The sequence below is a fragment of the Eucyclogobius newberryi genome, unplaced genomic scaffold, assembly GCF_026437365.1.
Source record: "Eucyclogobius newberryi isolate DKJ021-1_F unplaced genomic scaffold, fEucNew1.0.hap1 SCAF_20, whole genome shotgun sequence".
In the NCBI taxonomy this organism is placed as follows: Eukaryota; Metazoa; Chordata; class Actinopteri; order Gobiiformes; family Gobiidae; genus Eucyclogobius; species Eucyclogobius newberryi.
Window position 1 is genome coordinate 19,725,717 of NW_027315835.1, and position 22,781 is coordinate 19,748,497.

Consider the following 22,781-nt stretch of genomic DNA (forward strand, 5'->3'; position numbering starts at 1 on the left):
TAATATTTTTAAACCTTACCTTTCTCTACAAATAAGCAATATCTCATCCATGCCACATGTCACTAGACTATGTCACTCTAGTGCGTAAAAGCACGCGCCTTCCAAACCCAAGTCCCTCCCCAAAATCTGCAGAGTGTTCACAACCGCTTGTCATCTCCCTTAAACACAAAAGAAGAGCTTGACCTTCACATGTGAACCTTTTTCACAAATCTCAACGTTTGACGCGCATCTGGAGCGGCAGACGCACTTGGATCGCCAGTTTACGCGCAGACGTTTACGCGTGAACTTGGAAGCATGGTGAGGGTATCTTTTGGATATTTGGTGATTGCAGCCGGGGTCTGCGGGGTTCTGAGTTTCGCGTTTCTTGCCACGGCTCTCGGGACCGATTATTGGTACATTATTCAGATGAATCAAGTCAACGCGAGCGACGCTGACCTGGAGGACATGAGCTCCCATTCAGGGCTGTGGAGCATCAACGAAGGTACCACATGTCACCCTTTTTTTATTTATTCAGACTTGTTTGTTTTAAGCAGTAATAAAGACTATTCTCCCCTTGGTCAGGTGATAAGACGCACGCGGACACCATCGACTCATTCAAGACGGACTATTCCAAGTTTTCTGAAGCGGAACTGCAGATGCTCTGTGAGTTCCGTCCCGTTGTTCGTTCGTGTTGTAACGGTTCTCTCGCCGCGCTGTGAAATTAATGAAGTCGAATGATCAAGACGGTCATTAGTGCACAGCTGCTCCCCATAACGCGTATGTTCCCCGCACGCAGACATGCACGGGGCCATCGTGGTGCTGCTGCCGCTCAGCCTGATCCTGCTGCTGCTCGGGGGCATCTGCGGACTTGTCAGCTCCCTGGCCCGCAGCCCCGTCCTCCTCACCGGCACCGCGGCTTACTTCTTCAGCTGCAGTAAGTCGGAAGTCATTTGCACAGCCATTAAGTCGAACAATATTCTGTTATCTGTCCTTTTCCTCTGTATCTACCTGCGTTGTATCAATGAAATTTCCCCATGTGTGGACAATAAAGGATTATCTTATCTTATCTTAACCAGACAACCCAATAATAAGCTTTGATTTTTGGTGTGTATTTACATGCCCAAGACACATCTGAAAACACCTTATGACATGTGATAGTGAGTGAGTGGGTTTTTAAGATAAGATAATCCTTTATTGTCCACATATGGGGAAATTTCATTGTTGCAACGCAGGTTGATACAGAGGAAAAGAACAGATAACTTATAGGAAGTTTAAAAAACACTAGAAGAACTCTTATAAACAAAAACTCTTATAAACAAAAACTCCTATAGACAAAACCTCCCATTTCCCAACAAGGGATGGAGGGGAAAAATAAATAAATTAAATAAAAAATAAAAATTCAATTCAATTAAAAACAACTAGCGTAAGACAAGATAATACTAATAATAATAATGGAAAAATAAACACTCTGTTCTCATCAGTTATATGCACACGAATGTGACACCATTGCATGTGACTAACTGTTGTATGTGGAAGACAAAAGTACAATTAATTTAACATTTTTGTCTTTATATGTAACATTTCTTCTTTCATTTTAGTCTTTGCCAAATTACTTTTTGCATCAAAACCTCCACAGACGTGATCAATCAGAAAGAAATCCGATTGCTCACACCAGATATACCGTTACTGTAACCGTTTCCAAGACATTTCAATAACCTGAGTCTTTGTGTGCATGCAAACCACAATGAACCATGAGATGGTTACTGCGCACACAATTGAATACACAAACATAACCAATAGTAATAAAGTACTTAAAATTACATGAATGCAAATGATTGTGTTGCAGTCACATAACATCCTTCATTATTCCACTGATAAAAGGCGAACCTATGGAATGTTCTATGTGTACAAGCAGCAAGTGAAAATGTTTTGATGTATGGTGTTAATAAAAATCTAATGAACAAATAAACAAGATAAAGGGAAAGAAGCAACTCCCAGAATCCCTTTCCCTGCTCCTCTATATAATTCAATACTGATTTAACGGTATTGAATTAAGCAGAGCCCATTAGTGGTGAGGATGAGGGGGGAAAATAAAGACCTGATTACAAGAAGATGTAAAGTTCTCCACACATATCCTTATTAGTGACATATCAGCAATGCAATGAACTTGAATATTTATAGAATTACTTAAATGCAGGAATATGAAGCAGTAAAACATATATTATGGAAATATGACGGGTTTATACAGTACATCTCAAGGTTTTTCATATGTTTCCAATAAATGCTTCATTCAATCAATTTATCAATAATGACATATATAGTAGGACATGTATTTATGCATTCACAGCCTTGGTAGGTATAAGAAGATGGAGGATATGCGGCTGACCTTAATATCGACCTCCATAGTTCAAACAGACTGCATTTTATGACCAGGCAGGGCTGATTGGCTGTAAGATTGAGCCATATTGGTTAAGTATGCATGAAGGTGCTGTGTGAAGGTGTATTGGTTTTCATGTGTCTGGTATATGCCTCACTACACCACAGCTTCATTCTGTGCGCGTCAGATGAAATGAGAGTTGATATTGGTCTGCTGGGAGGAACAAGCAAGAAGTCAAATTACTTCATCACCAGTCACACTTTGCGAGCACAGAGTTACCGATAGGCTACAAAATATCACATTTTAGTAAGACTCTATTTGCCATGTTGCATTTGAGTGTATGTAGACTAATGTGGTGGTTCAATCCTGGCTGGCTTATACATTACCATTCACATAGGGTCACAAGAAATTTACTTTTATTGCAGTCGCAGCCCCATCAGTGCAAATTAAGTCAGAAAATGTGCATGTCTATTTAATAAAAGATGAACTCTTGATGTGGGAGGACAAACATGCTTTCATTTTGGTCTCTTTCATGGACAGACAATTTCCTGACCCCAACTAACAGTAGGTTCATTGTTTCCAAAGTGTATTGGTAACTAAGGCGTTGCTTTCAATACTGATCTTGTCATGAATTAAACCAAAATAACAGTGCAACAGCAGGGAAAAATTACACCAAACCTGTTTATCTAAATGAAGGAAAGAGGAAATTCAATTATCAGCTTCATGTCCCTCACTCCTACTTTAGAAACTCTAAACAAAGTTAAAATAATAGGTTTGTATGGTGTTTGTGCTAATGAAGTAATTCACATAGAGGACTCCTGTGCTCCAAAGACCTTTTGACCTCCCTGTGATAAATACACACCATTCTACTGACTTGCCTTCCCCTAATGGGCAGCACACAGTCAGTGGGATATAGGCAGGAATTATTTATAGATTGTCATCTTGGGAACTTGTTGACTGTCCAGGGTTTTGTTCTTTTGCCTCAGTGCCTTTTGAGTATTTGAACACACCGCAATTTTGCAACTGCGAGAATCTAAAAACACACGGAAATGACATGGTACGATAAATAATTTATTTGTATGTTATTGCTGCAAATAAGTATTTGAAAACCTGAGAAAGTCAATGTTAATATTTGGGACAGAACCCTTAATTTAACCATTACAGAGGTCAAATGTTTCCTGTAGTTCTTGACCAGGTTTGCACACACTGCAGCAAGGATTTTGTCTCACTCCTCCACACAGATCTTTTCTAGATCAGTCATGTTTTTGGACTGTCGCTGAGCAACATGGAGTTTCAGCTCCCTCCAAAGATTTTCTATTGGATTTAGATCTGGAGACTGGCTAGGACACTCCAGAACCTTGATATTCTTCTTGCAGAGCCACTCCTTGGTTCTCCTGCCCATGTGCTTCAGGTCATTGTCATGTTGGAAGACCCAGCCACGGCCCATCTTCAATGCCTGACTGAGGGAAGGAGGTTGCAGAAAAGCACCCCCAAAGCATAATGTACCATCCCCATGTTTCACAGTAGGGATGGTGTTCTTGGGACGGTCCTCATCCTTCTTCTTCCACAAACACAGCAAGTGGAGTTCATACCAAACTGTTCTATTTGGTCTCATCTGACCACATGACTTTCTCCCATGATTCCTCTGGATCATCCAGATGGTCAGTGACAAACTTCAGACGGGCCTGGACATGTGTTGATTTAAGCAGGGGAACCTTCTGTGCGTGGCATGATTTTAAACCATGACAGTGTAGTGTATTACCGATAGTGAGATTTGAAACTGTGGTCCCAGTTTTCTTCAGGTCAATGACCAGTTCCTCTTGTGTAGTTCTGGGCTGATCCTTCACCTTTCTTATCATCACTGAGACCCCACGAGGTGAGATCTTCCATGGAGCCCGGGTCTGAGGGAGACTGACAGCCATCTTTAGCCTCTTCCATGTTCTAACAATTGCTCCAACGGTTGATCTTTTTTTACCAAGCTGCTTGCCAATTAACTAATAGCTCTTTCTAGGCTCGTGGAGCTCTACTATTTTGTCTGGTGTCTTATGACAGCTCTTTGGTCTTGCCCATGGCAGTAGTTGGAGTCTGACTGATTGTGAGGTGGACATGTGTCTGTGCTGCTAACAAGCTCAAACAGGTGCTACTAATGTAAAATAATAAGTGGAGCAGACTTGGACTTTTTAAAGACTAACATGTCTATGAGAGCCAGAATTCTTGCTGATTGGTAGGTGTTCAAATACTTATTAGCAGCAAAACAAATAAATAATTTAAAAATCATACATGATTTCTGAATGATTTTTTTTGAATGGGAGAACTTGCAAAATCCGAAGGTGTACAAATACTTGCTTTCTTCACTGTATATAATAAATCAACCACATTGAATTGTGTGTCCTATATCTGTGAAATGAAGCAAACATTCATGCTTTTTGCACACATGTGGTGGCACCCGGGATGAGATCATAACAAAATGATTACTAGTCATCCCAGTCGCCTCTGTGCTCCACTTGAAACTCAGGGGCAAGACATCAAAATTAAAAGGGTTACCAATGGCAACCGTATGTAGCTGGTGAGTGGAGTGTGGGATTATTGTGTTGTTGTTTTTTCATTTCTATGACAGCTACCATGTTGTATAAACAGTGTACTTCTTGTCTCTTCCAGTGTGAGATTTTAATGGTAAGAGGCTTTTTAATAAGATCTTGCCCATGTACATTTCCACTGCATAATTGCTACAGCAACACATTTGAGCAATAGTGTTTCAATTTTAAATTGACTTTCCTGTAACCACAATGAACATCCATCCATCCATCCATCCTTACAAATGATAAGTGCTTTGATGGAATTCTATGCTCCAGCTTCCCCATTAGCTGGTAAAAGTATGCATCATATTCATTTATCAATGAAGATTTTCACAAATTTAATCCTCACTAAAAGCTAAAGAGGTTATGCAGGGATTTGTTGGTTATTTTCCATTTTACAATCAGGATTGAAAATTTTGAATTTTTAAAGGACTCCTTTGCCATACAGGGTCCAAAATATCAAAATATAAGACTCCTATGGAAAGGGAAGAGACTCTTAAAGAACACCAGCCTCAAGGATAAAAAAGACTAATTCTGATATTTGACCGGTACAGTCAAATGTCCAATCATTTCCATTTATTCAATTAGTATGTAAAAATAGAACATATACGTGTACATGTATTTTGTTATTTATCACTTGAGATCCTTTCTCTCTCATGCGTCTATGCAGGCCTGCTGACCCTGAGTGGAGTGATCTTATATGTAGTGTACTCTCACAAAGCGCTGGTGGAGACAGAGAGACTGGTGGGACAGGAGGGTCTGTCCTACATCCACACGTCCTTCGGCTGGTCTCTGGCCCTTGCCTGGCTCTCTTACAGCCTGGAGCTCCTCACAGGGGTTCTGCTGCTGGTGGCTGCACACACATCCAGACTGAGACACAGCAACCCCACTCTGGCCTGACACTGGGCAGCGAGCTGAGAGGGGACGGGTAAAACATGTGATCCAGAACAAGGAGAACCAGTGTTGGGGAAGTTCCTTTGAAAAAGGACTCATTTACACATTAGGTACTTGTAATAAATTAAATAAACTTGTAAATGTAATATATTACTCTACTTAGTTACTGCCTCAAGAAAGTAACTTGGAGATACTGTATAAATTAATCAAATATGTGATTTTCTGTTTTATTAAAGACTGGCATAAGTGAGGGCTGAGTTTGTCACTTTTAGCATGTTCAACGTGCTCCTTGTTTTAGCTGTGTCAAGACAGAAGCACGCATGCAGAGGAAGGTTACGCTCTCTTCCAGAGCGTTGTAGTCGGTGTCACACCAACTATTTTGTTAGTAACTGTCATTTAAGAATAATACATAACACAACTACCTTCCTTAAAATTGTACTTAGTAAATAAGTTACATGCAACACTGGGAGGAACCACCGCAACTCTGATTTTGAACTGGTGACATTTTACTGTATAAGGACACTTCATGTTGTAAGACACTACAGGGCGGAGTCACTTGTCAACAAATCTGAATCAGTTCCTCTGAACTGTATAATCTATACTGTCACATATGCAGAGAGGACAAAGTATGTCAAAGTGATTTGTTTTTGTGTGGCCAATTTGTGTACAATATATTTTAAAATGCTTCCACCATTTGACATTATTCAGCTGGTTTCTTTTACCTCTATTAATGAACATCATTCTGCATCAGCAGCATCCCCTGCTGTTCAGAATGTATGCTACACAAGTTATTGCGATGCTACTGTAAACTCAGTATTGTGAGTATTGAGTCTCTGGTTATTATGTATATCTATGTATGCTTTTGTTGTTGCAACACCAAAGACAGCTATTTTGTATGTGTGAAACACGATACATAAAATCCTGGAATGTTTGTGACAAAGCCCTATTTTAGAAAATAAAGACATCCCATGTTAGACCATATATTTTAATGTAACAAGGTCATTAAGGTGTCTCTATTAGCATCAGTTTCTGTACAAGTTTACAAGTATTTAAGACATATCCATTATCCTCATGAACCATTCCACACTAAAGCTCCTCTTCTTTGTCTGTTGAGGTTTCACCACTGCCCCTCTTCAGAACCCCTATGTACATACTTCAGAGCTGTATCTTTATCAAATATGTATGATTTCATTGTAAGACACCTTTGGTCACCTCTAAAAAATACACAAAGGGGACCCATTTAAAAAGTAATCTTTTGTTCTACATCACAGCTCTAGTTACGTCTGTTACGCTCAGGTACAAACAATTTGGACAAATGCCTCCTTTAAATTAGTTCTAGTTTTGATCATTAGGTTCCGCTGCTTCTCATGTATGCAGCCATTTCAATATCAGCAGTACAAAAAAAGATATCTTGTATTTAGACTGGTCCTTCTCTCAAAAAAATGATGATGGGCATCATCCTGGTAGGCACACCTTTCCAGCAAACAGCAGTCCAACTATGGTAAAGAATATGGACAGGACAAAGAGGACGTAGGAGGAGCCCACCCCAGTGTTGTTGGGTAACTTGTACGGCTGACCTCCGACCTCACTGATGTAGAAGCCGATGGGGAAAATGAGAGCCGCCATACAGAAGAGAACCACTGTGACAAAAGACAGAAACATTTATTCTTGCTGTCAATTCAAATACAAAACATGACTTACTGCTCTGCATTGGTTTGATATTTCCTAAATTCATATTGATTAGCTGAACATTGATTTCTTGAGATTGCTATGATGCTTTATATGAAAATGTGTCTTACTTCCTGTGAAAGCAATCCAGCGAGCGTACCGCGTGGCCTCGGGGTGCCAGTGGGACATGACGAGCAGGATGCAGGTTAGGGTGAGGGAGATGATGCCCATCATGATGAAGAAGAGTGTGGTGATCCACTCTGGGGGCAGCTCAGGAGGGATGCAGATCCTGTATCGCCCGTGAATGGTCTGGCACTGCCGGGATAGTCCAACGGTTAGTGAACCTGTGGGAGAAAAATGAATGAACTCAGGTCTGAAGGAGGAGAAAGGTTGGTGTCAACAGACTTTACAAAAAAAAAATCATAATACATTTAAAAAAATTGTCCTGAACAGATATACCAAAAAATACCCTCAAATCCCACAACTTCAGGGATTGAAAAACATAAGTGGTTTATAATGTAACTACTAATTGGTCTCTAACATCTTGACTTTGTTTAAATGTATTCAATATCAATATCTACATCTCCCAAAGTAGTTAGTGGACTGAGCGCCCATGTGACTGTGGCTTGTTCCTGGCAGTGAGTGGGTGCTACGTAACTTGTTGGTATGGAAACAAAGCTGACCTCAGGTGATTTTCAGTGATGTGTACCAGGTTCAAGGCCGTACAGACCAAAACACAGAACAGCTGGAGTGTGCTGTTGGCTGCTGTGATGTAATGGGAAATGAGACCATAAATGTTCCTTACATTTAGAAAACTAACAACTGCACAGCAACTCCACTATAATCAGTTAATATGTTATGAACTCAGTCGAGAAATCAAATGCTGGACATTCTTCTTATAAGCAGAAAGTAATATCAAAGGAATGGAAGAAGGAATACCGGTTTGGATCACTGTCAGCTTTGTGACATGTAGCAGACCAGGCCATTGTCAAGTTTGCTCAAAGAATCAGTGCTGCAGATGGTTCTGCTCAAAACGTCATTGAAGAGAGCAGTATGTGAGGAGGGACAGTCACAAACTGATATTTAATGACAATTATATGAAGTTGTACTGGTAATAGCCACATAGAGTTGGACAATATCGGGGCTCGACATCCTCAATGGAGCATTCTGCCCTGCTACACAGGATATCCTGTTCCCTGCTCTCACATGCTTTCATAAGGAGGGTGGGGGTAATGTAAATAGTGCATCCATTTCCCTGCATATTCCATATCACTATCTTGTTAGTCCAGCATGCCCAAGCACTGCAAACTTTTTGATGGATGAATGTGGCATGATTAGGCTATTTACTGGGAAGATTATGTCATGGTTTAATTCTCCAGGAGGCAGCCATTACCCTCTCAGGGGCCTAATTACAAGTCACACCTCAGTCTTAAACAACACTTCCTGTCTTAAGGCGATTATTCTCTGGGTAATTAAACACAGACTGAGGCTTTTAGTGGATTAATTTCATGCTGTTGTTGTTGTTGTTTATAATGTACAAAAAGTTTATTTCCAAAACCCAAGTATATTCATCTAAACAAATAATTAACAGAAAAAGAGAGAACTCTTGAAACAAACACCAATTGAAATATGTGATGAAATTTAAATTAAAAAATAAGTATGCAACTACATTGTATATAATTTAGGTCTGGAATATAATGACCACCTGCTCATCTTTTGGTTGTCCTGCACAGCCATTTAAACTCTTTAGAGACTGTCTTACCTTTGAATGGTATAAAAGAATGAGATTTACATAGAAAACATGTTAACATCAATATTTCTCACAAACACATATGCACTTTTGGGGGGGTCCTGTCTCTCTGTGTTGTATGATGTGATCTATTATTAAACTCTAGCTGTGTTTTACAGGGTAAACATTGAAAATTATACTGTTTAACAGCAGCTTTTATATAAAAGCCAGAATCACCCAACTTGTCTCACTATTTGGAACTACTTGACAAGACTTAACGAGAAAAACAAACTCTTCTTCTGGGTTAAAACAAAAGTTCGCTCTTTACCCGCAGATTTGCCCGTGTTGATCCAGTCTGGGTTGGCGATGCTTGCGATGGCGAAGATGTCTGCAGCGAGGAAGAGGCATCCTGAGATCACGGTGAGTTTATCCATGACGATGGGCTCAGGGAAAGTGTCTGATGCACTGGACGGGACATTGAAACCACTGTCCCCCCTGAAGCACTTGTCCCGCTACCCTGAACCCCTCAGCCAAACTCCCAGGTCACTGTTTACTGCCGCCGCCGCCTCGGACATGTTTGTTGTTTGACTCAGGAGTTAAATGTTCACGTTGTTTGAAGTTGTTGTCGTAAAGGACACGCAAACGAACAAAACCCGGGGATGATCGAGATGAGCTGTGTTATTAATGCGATGCGGATTAATTCCAAGCGGATAAAACAGATCTTGCATTTAGCAGACTTATTCCCGAAACCTGGAGACTACGCGGAGAAATGTCCAACACATCAGGCCCGTCATGCTAGAAGCACTGCGCTCTGGTGTAGTTTTTAAATAGGTCCGTGTTGCGTCGGTTTTTAAAAATGTACCAAAAGTGTCATGATTAAAGGGAAAGTCGTTCTGCTCTTGGAAAAGCGTTGCTGATCTGTTTCGGCGCAGCTCAGTGGAAACTAAACACTGACCAGCAGCGGTCCAGTTCACGCCTCCATCATTGTATTTGGTAAATCTCGCGAGACTGCGTGAGGCGACGTAATTTCGTCCACAGGGATGTTTTTGTTTTGCTTTAGTACGTAATATATTATGGCAACGACACACAGCTGCAGTTTGTATTATATATATATTACATCACAGAATGTTTACAAGAAACCTAGCACCAGACTTTAAGATATAATGTATTACTTTACATCAGTTATACAGAGAATGTGGACAGACATGTTGAAGAATACGTTTGTAGAATACCCACAAATAGTGATGTTGATTCTTTTGAACAACACAGCAGGGTAATAGGTTTGCGTTTTGTCATTAAAATAGATGTTTGTGATAGTAATTAAGTTTTAAATTAGAGGAGATGGACAACATTTAGAGTTCATCCACAAATGGCGTATTTACAAGGTTTCCGCTCGAAGCCATAGTTTTCTTGCCAGAAACAAATGCCTTTGCAGCCTGGAAATAAGAGCAAATGATGAATGAACTTGGTTTCAAATGTAAATGTGATATGAAATCTAAGAGGTCTTACGTTGGTAACATCGGTCAGGGAGACATTGTCAATATTTGTAGAAATTTCCTCAGCAGAGCAGTACGATCCCACCGCCAGTGCCTGTGTTCCAATAGCTTCCAGCAAACCCTCTGAAGTCTCCAGGGACATCAGGAACTGTGCCTTTAGCTGAGCTCTGCAAATAGTTTGTCAAGTGAACATTTATTTTCTCCAAGCTCAAACAAACTCAAATAAAAGCATCTTACTTTGGTTGACCTAACTGAGACCTTATGATATTTTTGAATCAAGTTGTAGTGTTTTCTCTACATTTCAAAAGCTTACTTGGCTCGAGTAAGATCCTCTGCTGTGACTCCGCCATCTGCAACAGCATTCACCTGGCTCACAGCAGCCTTGATCACCTGCAAGGTGTCACATGTCATGGTCAGTTTCAATGCAAGTTAAAACTGGTTGGCAAAAAGCTCACACGTGTTAAAATTGATAGTCACACATGTCTAAATTGATAGTGATACTCACATTCCCAGCAGCAGCCGATTGGGAAATGATGTAAACTCCAAACAAACCAGAGTCAGAGTAGCTCACATTGAACGCACTGACCTGTTGATAACGCAATTATTTAAAATAAATGAACACCCAAAGACAATAGGTCAATCATAACTTTATTCCATTCTAAAAAAAAAACAATGAAATTATTTTAAATCATGTACAATTTATAAGGCCCAGTTGTGTAAAAGAACTTAAGACGTAAAAACAGAGAAACTCACATCAAAGGGGTCTGTGGTGGCTTTGGCTACTCCCTGGCACAGTTTGCTGCTGATGTTGGAGCCCCTCTTAACATGAGGTCCTGCTCCCAGTAAATGCTGCAGAACCCCAAAGGACAGAGCATCACTGCCACCTGCAGCAGCTCCTTCACTCACAACCATCGAATGCACCAAACCGCTGATACTGGGCAAGCGGCTCTCTCCTAGTCAAATGATTTAGATCTGTTAGCAAGGGTGCAACAATGCCTCACAATGCTAGAATGTGACAAAATGCTGAATAAATAGCCCAATCACAAACAGGCCCTTGTCCTATGTACTACTCCTTACACTATTGTAATACAACAAAAATGTTCGAGTGGGAGTGTAGTGCCATTTGGGAGAGTCTCATACATTTAAGGCTCGGAACTCAAATCTAATCTTAACAGCACTGTTGTCAGATCCTGATGGTCCAATTCTGTTTCTAAGGCCCTTAGTGATACCAAGGAGACACTCCATTATCATCCAGTTAAATACAGGCTAAATAACAAATACATGTGGTCGTAAAATAACATTGAATAATCAATTACCTGCTCATGACAAAGCTATAAACACTCACCTCCACGATAGTGTGCTTTAGCGCCCTCTGTCCCTGCACCACTGCGAATGTTCAAGAACTGTTCTCCAACTTGTTTCAGAATACTGTGATCCACACCTGTTGAGCACATATGCATTATTGTGTATATTCACACAGGGGCCATTAAAGATCAAGTAAATGTTAAAAAGTCACTTTGTGTAAATGCTCTTACCAAGTCCAACAAGAGCCATCCTAGCACTTGTGAAATTATTCTCCACAAACTGGTGAAGCTGGTAAAAAACAAACAAATATAAGTATATTAATTCTATGAACATATGGTAATTGATATCCAGAAAAAAGTTAACATTTGCAAATTCCTCACATGATCAGACTGGACGTTTCCGACCATGTGCTGGGGGCAGTACAGGGAGTTACAAAGGGAATTCTTGTAGGCAGCATCATGTAGGCCTTCAACTATACCTGTCATTAAAATTATGCATATTATCTTAGAGAGAGCAACATGTTTACATTATATGATACGATTAAAATGTTCATGTATGATTTATAAACAAATGCATAAAATCAATTTAAGATTACCTATCTGAGGGTTGTGAGCAGCTTGGGCCTTGTCCATCTTAACCCTAGAAGTGAGTCCAGACACCTCCCAAGGTCGAAACTCTGGGGCTGTGGTCACATTAATCAAGTACTCCATCACTGTGTCACTGCAGAGTGAAACAATTGCATTATTAAAAAGTAAAATTCTATTTCAGTTGGAAAGGTCAAACATTTTAGGTCTAACATTACATGTCATCTCTTAAGCAGTCGACAGTGTAGCTGATATTCTCTCTGGTTGAGGTCACACTGCAGAGAAACACAATTCAATTATGTCAATACAGAAAAAAATAATTTATTCAAAACCTACAGCAATAGGATATTATTGTTTACAGACCTTAGACTTCCACCCACAGCCTCAACACCACGGCATATCTTAAAAGATGAAGCTCCTTTTGTTGTCTAAAATGTAAATCATGGTTAACAGCATTATGATACACAATCTTGCCATTTCCATTTATGAAAACAAACAATATATTGTATGGAATGCAATACAATTTCAGAGAGTGTCTTTTATGAGAGTGTCTTTTTTACCAGGCTGGAGGCTAGTCGGAGGAGGTGAGTGACCCCTAAATTGTCAGGAGTCTCGTAACGACAGCCAGCTTTGACGAACACTCCAATCTTTGATGCAGGGGAGTAATCCTCTTGTGATGCAATCACCAACCCACTGGGAAGTTTGGAGACCTGAAGAAACAAACAGAACGCATTTAGGTACTTATTAGATTGTTTTACTAGTTTCTTAAAACTTCAAATGATCAAGTGTGAACTCACCTGGACACCCTGCGGTTGAAACTTGACATGTTCAGCCTCAACCTTTCGCGCCGCTTGGGCAGCATAAAGCCTTGACTGCAAAAACAGATTTAAAAGACAATAGATGGATTGAGTATTATATATTTTTATTATTTCATGTTTTCATTATGACTGATAAAACACAGAGTACGGGTTCAGTTCAAGTACAGTCTGTGCTAAATGTACCAAAATAAAATAGAATATGGGTGATTAAAACATGTACAACAACAGGATCAGAACTACACTGCATAACAGTGGATAGGAGGTATTTACCAATATTAAAGTGACTAGAACATGGAACATGGTCGAGCTGTTTGTTAATCCTTTCAACATTTTGTGAAAAGTGAAAACCACATGCTATATTGTAGCCCTCAATCAATGATAGAGACTTTTTATTCGGCGTTATACAACGTTTAGTTGAGACTGTGGGGTTATGGCAGGTTACAAGTGACCACTTCCCTGAAGCCTTTGCGAGTCTTGAATTGGACATGTTTGCATCAGCAGCGCTCTTAAAGCACAAAGCTATACATTTGTTTGTATCCGGACATGTTTAAATTATATAAAACATACCGATAACTGCGTTATTCCCCGAATCCCCTTCATCTCCCCTCTCTCCTTCACTCAGGACAGTGGAGCAATATGGCCGACTGAAAGTGCCCTACCCAGCATGCTTTGCGCGCATTTACTTGCTCGCTGATGACTTCGAGGTAAAACAAAAGTAATGCGCCCTCTATCGCTTATGCATTTCAGAGACCAACATGTGATTAAAACATTAAAACGCAATTGAAATGTCACATAAATCGCCCCTAGTCGATATACAAACGGATGTTTGCTGCACTTACAAACAAACACTTTCAGGCACAACTTTCATCTTCACGCCCCGCACAACATGGGACACCCATTCATCACGCGCATGCGCAGTGACGCACACGTGGAGTAAACGTTTGAACGCGCTGCATGCGGTAACACCAACAGACCTAATCTGGCTTGTTTGAGGCAAATTCGACATTTTACAAGCGTCTTTTCCTTCCCAGTCTGTTCGGAATCAATTAGTCCTCCGTGAAGCATTTCGCCGAGAGGGCCGGAATATCTTGAAGACGAGTGAAAATGGTAAGTAAAGACATGTCGCATCCACAGCTAAAGGTAGCCAGCAGGAAGAAGACACGCGGTTCGTCTCATTGTAGCAACATTCTTCTTGCGTCTTCATTATACATGTGTTTTAAGTTGCAAAATATGAGAGTGTTGTCTTTTTTCGCAGACTGAGCCACAAGTGAATCCAAAGGCCTACCCTCTGGCCGACGCCACGCTGACCAAAACTATCCTTGATTTAGTGCAACAAGCTGCAAACTACAAACAGCTGAGGAAAGGCGCTAATGAAGGTGAGCTAACTCTACTTAAACATGTGAGGGTTTATGATCTTATTGTAGAACTTCAGAGTAGGTCAAACATTGGAGGTGGGCGTTTTACATATTTATACATGTTTCGCCTCTTTTCTTCTCAGCCACTAAAACTCTGAACAGAGGCATTGCGGAGTTCATTGTGATGGCCGCTGATGCTGAACCTCTGGAGATCATCCTCCACCTGCCGTTACTGTGTGAGGACAAGAACGTCCCGTATGTGTTCGTGCGATCCAAGCAGGCCTTGGGCCGGGCCTGTGGGGTGTCCCGTCCCGTTATTGCTACCTCAGTGACCATAAAGGAGGGCTCCCAGCTCAAGCCACAGATTCAGTCTGTCCAAACTGCTATTGAGAGACTGCTTGTGTAATATTTTTTATACTGTGGATGATGAACATGTCTCTTCTGGAAAAAGAGACAATTCCAAAATATTTTAGTTAAATACAGCATATGGCTTAATATGGTGGTATTTTATGTTGGAGTTTTATATTGTACAAGTGTTTCATTTTGTAGTTTTACAATTTGATTCTCAATAAACATTTTATGTCAACTGATACAGCCTTGATCAATGATGGCTATATTTGCAACTACTGTTTCTATATTATTTGTTTTTGCTTAGCTTAAATTACTTTTGGCTGTTTTCCCATGTGTGAACCAATCCAAACAGGAAATGGTCATCACAACTGACGCTTGAATAAAATTAACAATGAAGCGGTAAATGTGTCTGTGTGAAATATCACTAGAAATGACTCGCATTAATGTAAGATAACATTCCTTATGTGGTCTCCTACACTACGCAAGAGTATAGGCTACACCTTTTGAAACTTTGAACTCGCTGGAAAACCGGAAATCCGCTGAAATATCGCTCCAAAGTGTAACATGGCCGAAAGCTCTCCCGCAATCATCTGGGAACATGCAGTTCGCAACTTATTGCAATATAGCGAGCTAATCCCGCGCTTGGAAAGTGCACTGGGCAAATTCTCCAAACGGGACAGCGCGGAGGTGATCCAGCCTGTGCGCACCACTGTCCCGCTGCAGAAACACAGTGGGTATGTGCGCGACAACTGTATCTCTATAACCTAATATTTCTTCTATCAATGCGCATTTAGCGGTCTTGCGACTCCTAATGGGCCTAAACGCAATGGCATCCGAAAGAGGGACAGCCAGATTGTGTTACCCACAGTTAATCACAGTAAAACAAACTTGTGCAGGTTCCTAGGGCTGATGCCTTGTTACATGGAGAATGATGGAATCCTGTGTACGAAGTTGGTGAGCTTCTACAAAAGACCCACTGGCTCCACTTTACCATCAACTCAAGCCACCGTGATGCTCTTGGACCCCGAGTATGGGGATGTTAAAGCAGTTAAGTGTGGGCACGTGCATGTTTGTGCCACTCTATTTATTTTAATCAACAAACTAACTACAGGTTACAATGTGTAGGTTATGGACGGAGAGGTTATCACGAACATGAGGACAGCAGCCGTCTCAGTAATCTCAGCTAAGGTCTGTGCAATACAGGACAATACCAGGGATGTAACTAATCACAAATACTGTTTTGTTTTTTTAGACTGTTAAACATACTTGAAATTGAGTATAATTCTGGCCATGTAATTGCACTTAGGAACCTTTATTAAGTATTTTTTTAAAGTATTTTTCATGCATATTTTCTACATTTACTTTATTACACTTATAAACAAAAAATATGCATCTTTACTGTGAGTGAGCTTGCATCTCCACAAACCTGACTCGCTCTTGGCCTGGAGGAGCCTCATCCAGTTTGTTTCCATTGAAATGTTGTTCTTTTGGCTATAATAATCCATAATATGGCATAAAGCATATTTACCTCCATACAGAATGTTCCGTAGTATGGGTTTAACTTTCTTTTTCAATGAATTCATGCGGTTCACGTCCACCTCCAGAGAGTTACTTACCGGTACTGTTACTTTAAGTAGAAATTTGGCAGCACAACCTTTGTAATTTTGTTCTTTTTCTGAATTTTCAGTTCTCTAAATCACTTTTCCAAATATATCGTTTGCAGTTGCTGATGAGCCCTGATGCCGAGGTGCTGGCAATTTTGGGAACAGGCAAACAGGCCATGAGTCATTACAATGTTTTCACAGAAATGTTCCTGTTTAAGGAGGTGCATATTGACAATATTTGAATTTGCTGAACATTTTTATGTTAAAAACAGCTTACTCATTTCTACCTTGTGCACAGGTGCGTGTGTGGAGTCGCTCAAAAGACAGAGCTGACACATTTGCTGGCTCTTTAAAGGGTCCAGTAAGAGTGTGTGAGTCAGTGGAGGAGACGGTGAAAGGAGCAGATGTTATAGTCACCGTCACCAGAAGTACAGAGCCAGTGCTGTTGGGTCAGTGGGTCAAACCAGGAGCTCATGTCACAGGTATATGAAAATGCCCCAATCAAAACAAGACGCTAAAGCTGATTTCATAAGGGAGCCATGCACTACATCCACCCATGTTTCCCTACAATGCCAATCACAAGCCCCATTGCATCATGTTATCAGATACTAATTGTTATTAAACTATTATCAAAACTAGAAATCAAATTATCATTGTAGTATCAAAATTGGTCATTTCAGAATGCAGTATTTCAGCACATCAGGGGCCCCCAAGCATATATACTCTATATACCGGTACTTTAGGTGTACATCTGCTATTTATTCATTTGTATTTGATTTGATTTTGCTTAAGAATAACGCAACTAACATTGTAGTTTAGCAAAATGTTGCCCTTTGCATAGGGCCCCAACAAAGCTAGTCAGCCCCGATACACTGGGGTCCATAAGGAACCGTTCACCTCCTCCAGTTACGCCTTTCTAAATAATATATAAATAATGCTGAGTATTGTTTAATGATTTTGTATCGCATTCACAGTTGTTTTTCCCCTTTGCTGAGTAGCAGTGGGAGCCTGCAGACCTGACTGGCGTGAGCTGGACGACACCTTGATGATGCAGGCAGTGGTTTATGTGGACAGCCGTGAAGGGGCTACGACAGAGTCTGGAGATGTCATCCTCTCTGGGGTACTACACAAAAACACGGTTAATTTGACGTGCCATCAGGGTACTCAACATAATTGTTTCAGGTTGACGTTTTTGCTGAAATTGGAGATGTGATCAACGGAACAAAACCAGCCTTCAGAGAAAAGACCACTGTGTTTAAATCACTAGGTAGGTGTCAAACTACAATAGAATGAGAATAAACTTGTGTACATACTCTAAACTCTTTAAAAACAGGTTTGGGAGTTCAAGATGCCGTCTCTGCTCAGCTTGTCTATGACAAATGGAAATCTAATGTGTAATAGTCTGAAGTGCATTATTAATGGACATCGTAATTAGGACTTAAATGTATGTTTTTGTTGAAATTACCAAATTAATAAAGACAATATTGTATAGAATTTTAAAGACTTTATTTACTTAAAAAGAAATTTCTGCATTATACTATGTGAAAATAAAACCACGTGTAGCAAGAGTAAATCAGCGTGTGAAACACTGTTAAAATGAGTTTGAATGTACAGCAGCTCCCCAGAGCACCCACCAACTTTGATCATTGCTCTTCTCAAAAAAACTTTCATAGATCTGGACTGCACATGAAGGAGATTAAAACATTGGGTGCTAATACACATGGCTCACAGACTGGAAGAATACAGTAATAGATGGGGTCAAAATGACATGGGTTGCAAATCAGCCATGTGATGATTTAAAAAGCTTTCTACTCAAGCCCCAAGAATAAAACCGCATACAAAAACTGAAGAGGCGCCTGACAAACCCACCCCACCTTTACAATGTGTCAGTTCTCTTGACATACAGTAGAATAACATGACAATGGGCACAGAGATTATAATGGCCATAATCAAAGCAGTGGCTACAACACTTCTTATTAGTAATTTTTAGGAATACATTTTTTTTTTTACAAATGGTTAAACTCACTTGACAGAAGATTAAAACTACTGGACACATTAGTGTTTCCCATGGTTACTACAGTGTGGTGACCGCTGACTGAGTTTTGGCAGTACATCAGTCTAGTCGAGTGAGAAATGTAAACAAATCATCAGCCATAGATTAGAGACTGACAACCAAAAAAGAAGAAATTATATTTTCCTCAAAAAATAAAACATGTTTCATTAGTAAAATGTCTTCAAGGCAGCAGGAATTTCTTAGAGTCAAGGACATTTAAGTACATTGAAGGATCCATTAGTGAATTAATTTTAAAAGTAATTTCAAATTTGTAACTTTTCTGATTATAATAAAAGTTAAATTTAGTTTTGTTCTCCCTGTTTTTCCTGCATTCACCTCCAAATCATTACCACGCCATAATTTTCACCCGGCCATATTAAAAGTCACTTATTACAGTTGTCTGAAAGAACAGGACAGACATGAGCAATCTTTTAGTGAGTGTTCAAATCTGTGGAGCTCTTTCAGTTAGTCTAATCTACCACTATGTAAGCAAGGACACCAAGTGTGAACTGAAACAGTGAGAGTAATGTCTTCCCTCTCAATAGGCAAGTCTGACTGCAACTGTTTAGCATACTCCCTGTAGTTCTCCATTACAATAAAAGGCACTTTCTCCTCCTCTTCTTCATGGGTGGAGGGCAGAGGACTGCCCTGATGGCTTCATCAAACACTGTCTTAAGGCCACGCTGGGTCAGAGCTGAGCACTCCAGGTACTTCACTGCAGCTGCAGATCACACCAAAGAACCAGTTAGTTTAGCCGTTAGAATTTAGGAAAGACAACTGAATATATGTTTGTTTTGAACTAACTTATTTCTTTGGCCATAGCCAGGCCCTGGGGATAAGTGATTGGGATGAGTTTCTTCTCTTTTAGCTTATCAATTGTGTCCTTGTCATCTCTCAGATCCAGCTTGGTGCCCACCAGAATGATTGGTGTGTTCGGACAGTGGTGTCTCACTTCAGGGTACCACTAGAAGTGAAAAACAGTCAATGTTAGGACTTGAACAAGCTACTGATGCAAGTGATAGTGGACACATTAGTCCAAGTCTTACCTTGGCACGGACGTTTTCAAAGGAGGCAGGGCTGACAACTGAGAAGCAAATCAGGAACACATCCTAAAAAGAAAGATGGAACAGCTTGTGGTGAATGCCAACTTAAACATTAACAGTGAGTAACTCCTTGTAAGACACAGAGTAAGTGCAACTGTTGGCCACACAGAGTCCAGTTTGTGCTGCAGACAAAGGAGACAAACAAGAGATGCTATTCACTTGCAGACATTGTAGAGGTACTGGGAATACAAGTCACTCACTACCAAGTATGAAAGCAGTCCATAATAATTCACCCATTCAAGCCTGTATTGTCAATAAAGTGCTCCCATAGCACAAAGAATCGTCTAATGTATTTACCGTTTGTGGGTAGGACAATGGCCGTAGCCTGTCATAGTCCTCCTGTCCAGCTGTATCCCAAAGGCCAAGGTTCACAGGTTTGCCATCGACCATAACATTAGCAGAGTAGTTGTCAAAGCTGTTGGTACAAAGGACATAAATACAAATACATAATAGCAATTCAAATTCCAGTTTAATAATTCTTTAGAAACTGCATATTTGTCCTCCTTACACTGTGGGGATGTATTCTCCGGGGAACGCATTGGTCGTGTAGCTGATGAGCAGGCAGGTCTTACCCACAGCCCTGAAATAAGCACAAAACATAAGGTTAAAATAGAATAAGCAAAACTACTTTTGTTTAAATTGTTCATTTTAATTTCACTTTTCCACAACCTTGCCCATTACGTCGGCAAGAAGAACAAGCTTATCATGAATCTAAGCCTTTGGTAAGTTATCCCTAATGTAGACCACAGTGCAGACAAACATGACATTTTCCTCATTTGTTGGTCATGTCTTTTAATTTACAATATATTGTCAGCATGTATTTATATTTTGCAATTAAAAGATCTGAAGGAGTTCTCAGAATTCGGTCCTTATCCCACTTCCGGGAAATCATTAATTATTTACCTAAACTTTTCGAGTTTTTTTTCTTAATAGACTGATACATATTTTAATTTAATAGTTTTGTGTCAAGTATCAAGTTATGATGTTGTTCACATTACAACTATTTCTTAACTTTGTTTATACTGCCGCGGATTTACCCACATCTATTGTTTTGTTAAACTTAAGCCTTTGTCGCTAAATTACATCATCTTGTGCGCCTATGGATTCATACGGGATAAAATAACATGTTGTCCACAGCTCTGGAAAAGAATAACAGATAATAACAGGTTATCAGAGCTCTGGAATCACACCGTGGCCTTTTTGAGGAATTTGTCACAAAAAAACTGCACGTATACTTCAATTCTACGCAGTCATTTTGAGTGAGTCACGTCTGGGTACGACATGCTGTGGCCTTACAGTCACACCTCACTCGGGGCATGTCGATAAATCTGTGTGATCCAGCTGGACTGAGAAACAGGCACAACAACAGCTGTCGGCATGTTGGCATATTATCGGAGCCTAGTTAGCTGCTAGCCAACTGTTGCTAACTGGGTCAGCGTTTAAAAACCCTGTTACCCATAAAGTCAACAAATGAGAAGAAATTATACAAATAAGTGGTTAAAGAAATACAAAACACGCAAACTTACCCGTCCCCCACAACCACACACTTAATGGCCTGCATTGGACGGCTCTTTTGTCGGCTTTATCGCAGCTTTCCTCAATTAGCCACAGTTAGCTAAAGGCGGCTAAAGGGACCGCTCCTCTGTCGGCTAAAAGTACAGCGTGAACAAAGTTCAGAGGCCTCGATGTTTTTGCAATATCTTGGATATACCTCGCGCGGAAAGAGTTTCTCTTGCCTACTGTTCTCCCGAAACCTCAAAGCAAAACTTCAAAACTTGTAAATCAGAGGGGCAACACCCAAAAATTGAGGAGTCAAGATTGTGGAAAAACGCCCACAGTAAAAGGCTGCAGCGCTGAGAACTGTGCAAGTCATATCCGGTCAGAGCGGGGCGCACAAACACGCCTTCCTGCGGCCACGCGGGGGACTACAACAAGAAGTTTGTCAACTCTCTTGACGAAAACTAGTAATACCATATTTTAATTTACAAAATCTTAACATTGTTTACAATGCATAACAAAAGTGTAACAATTCACTAAGCCAAACATGTTCAAAGAATTGAAATCAATTTAGGCCTATAAGCATTATGAATAACGTGCATAGGACTAAATGAATCCCACGAAAAACTGCTATGTATCAGTATCATGACTGTTCTATCAATGAATTTCTACTTTTGGCGCGGTTGTAATGTTGTTGTTACACTAGAGGGCAGTATTTCAACGCCCTGACGAGCCAGTCCCTCCTATATTCTGTTCAAATGCAGAAGGTTTTATAAAGTAGTCTGTCAAAACGTGCCCAAATAGCCCACATTTATAACTATAATTTGTATGCAGGTTTTTATGGCATCATGTACAGTAGTACAGTAGCAGTAGCAAGTTTGGACACACACCACGGCAAAAGGGCCAACAAGTGGTAAGCATCTCTGGGAACTCCTTCAAGACTGATGGAAGACCATTTCAGGTGACTACCTCTTGAAGCTCATCAAGAAAATGCCAAATGTGTGTGAAGCAGTAATCAAAGCTAAAGGTGGCTATCACTGGCTACTTTGAAGAACCTAGAATATAAGACATATTTTCAGTTGTTTCACTCACAATTCATAGTCATGAAAATAAAGAAAACTCTTTGAATGAGAAGGTGTGTCCAAACTTTTGGTCTGTACTGTATATAAACTCACATATCATGTCACATACGGTACTCAACATGCACCCTTGCCTTTTTCTTTCTTTCTTTTTTAAAGGTTTGATGTATCACAATTAGTAACCAACAGCCCACAATCTCCACTAACAAAACTGAGTAGCAGAGAGAAGTTAATGACGGATGAACAGCCATTCCATTTGCACTTTTGAGATGGTGTAAGACACAGCAGTCTGTGTGTCTGAATTTGGCATGTC

General features: G+C 40.3%; 6 protein-coding genes across 6 annotated transcripts; 3 read left to right on the forward strand and 3 right to left on the reverse strand.

Moving 5' to 3' along the window:
• Positions 1–273: 273 nt before the first annotated feature.
• tmem235b (transmembrane protein 235b) lies at positions 274–5,951 on the forward strand. Its single transcript, XM_072456272.1, has 4 exons — positions 274–481; positions 562–642; positions 776–913; positions 5,603–5,951. Exons 1-4 carry the CDS (start codon positions 295–297, stop codon positions 5,830–5,832), a joined length of 636 nt encoding a protein of 211 aa, XP_072312373.1. The 5' UTR covers positions 274–294; the 3' UTR covers positions 5,833–5,951.
• An 844-nt stretch (positions 5,952–6,795) lies between these two features.
• LOC140369052 (uncharacterized protein C16orf52 homolog A-like) lies at positions 6,796–10,222 on the reverse strand. Its single transcript, XM_072456274.1, has 3 exons — positions 9,552–10,222; positions 7,626–7,838; positions 6,796–7,466 (listed from the first exon to the last, which is right to left on the reverse strand). The coding sequence occupies exons 1-3, from the start codon at positions 9,655–9,657 to the stop codon at positions 7,282–7,284; spliced, it is 504 nt and encodes a 167-aa protein (XP_072312375.1). The 5' UTR covers positions 9,658–10,222; the 3' UTR covers positions 6,796–7,281.
• Positions 10,223–10,377: 155 nt separating this feature from the next.
• On the reverse strand, positions 10,378–14,191 carry uqcrc2b (ubiquinol-cytochrome c reductase core protein 2b). The gene is made up of 14 exons (XM_072456267.1): positions 13,994–14,191; positions 13,406–13,480; positions 13,169–13,318; positions 12,972–13,036; positions 12,827–12,883; positions 12,620–12,744; positions 12,405–12,502; positions 12,255–12,312; positions 12,065–12,160; positions 11,473–11,672; positions 11,225–11,305; positions 11,033–11,109; positions 10,733–10,886; positions 10,378–10,659 (listed from the first exon to the last, which is right to left on the reverse strand). The coding sequence occupies exons 1-14, from the start codon at positions 14,024–14,026 to the stop codon at positions 10,576–10,578; spliced, it is 1,353 nt and encodes a 450-aa protein (XP_072312368.1). The 5' UTR covers positions 14,027–14,191; the 3' UTR covers positions 10,378–10,575.
• A 152-nt stretch (positions 14,192–14,343) lies between these two features.
• On the forward strand, positions 14,344–15,373 carry LOC140369218 (NHP2-like protein 1). The gene is made up of 3 exons (XM_072456492.1): positions 14,344–14,533; positions 14,682–14,802; positions 14,925–15,373. The coding sequence occupies exons 1-3, from the start codon at positions 14,531–14,533 to the stop codon at positions 15,185–15,187; spliced, it is 387 nt and encodes a 128-aa protein (XP_072312593.1). The 5' UTR covers positions 14,344–14,530; the 3' UTR covers positions 15,188–15,373.
• Positions 15,374–15,641: 268 nt separating this feature from the next.
• Positions 15,642–18,947, forward strand: crym (crystallin, mu). The gene is made up of 8 exons (XM_072456270.1): positions 15,642–15,866; positions 16,029–16,179; positions 16,258–16,320; positions 16,856–16,957; positions 17,035–17,218; positions 17,735–17,856; positions 17,919–18,003; positions 18,070–18,947. Exons 1-8 carry the CDS (start codon positions 15,697–15,699, stop codon positions 18,132–18,134), a joined length of 942 nt encoding a protein of 313 aa, XP_072312371.1. The 5' UTR covers positions 15,642–15,696; the 3' UTR covers positions 18,135–18,947.
• On the reverse strand, positions 18,221–21,761 carry rac1a (Rac family small GTPase 1a). The gene is made up of 6 exons (XM_072456273.1): positions 21,419–21,761; positions 20,401–20,472; positions 20,190–20,307; positions 19,836–19,898; positions 19,594–19,753; positions 18,221–19,510 (listed from the first exon to the last, which is right to left on the reverse strand). The coding sequence occupies exons 1-6, from the start codon at positions 21,451–21,453 to the stop codon at positions 19,380–19,382; spliced, it is 579 nt and encodes a 192-aa protein (XP_072312374.1). The 5' UTR covers positions 21,454–21,761; the 3' UTR covers positions 18,221–19,379.
• Positions 21,762–22,781: the final 1,020 nt, after the last annotated feature.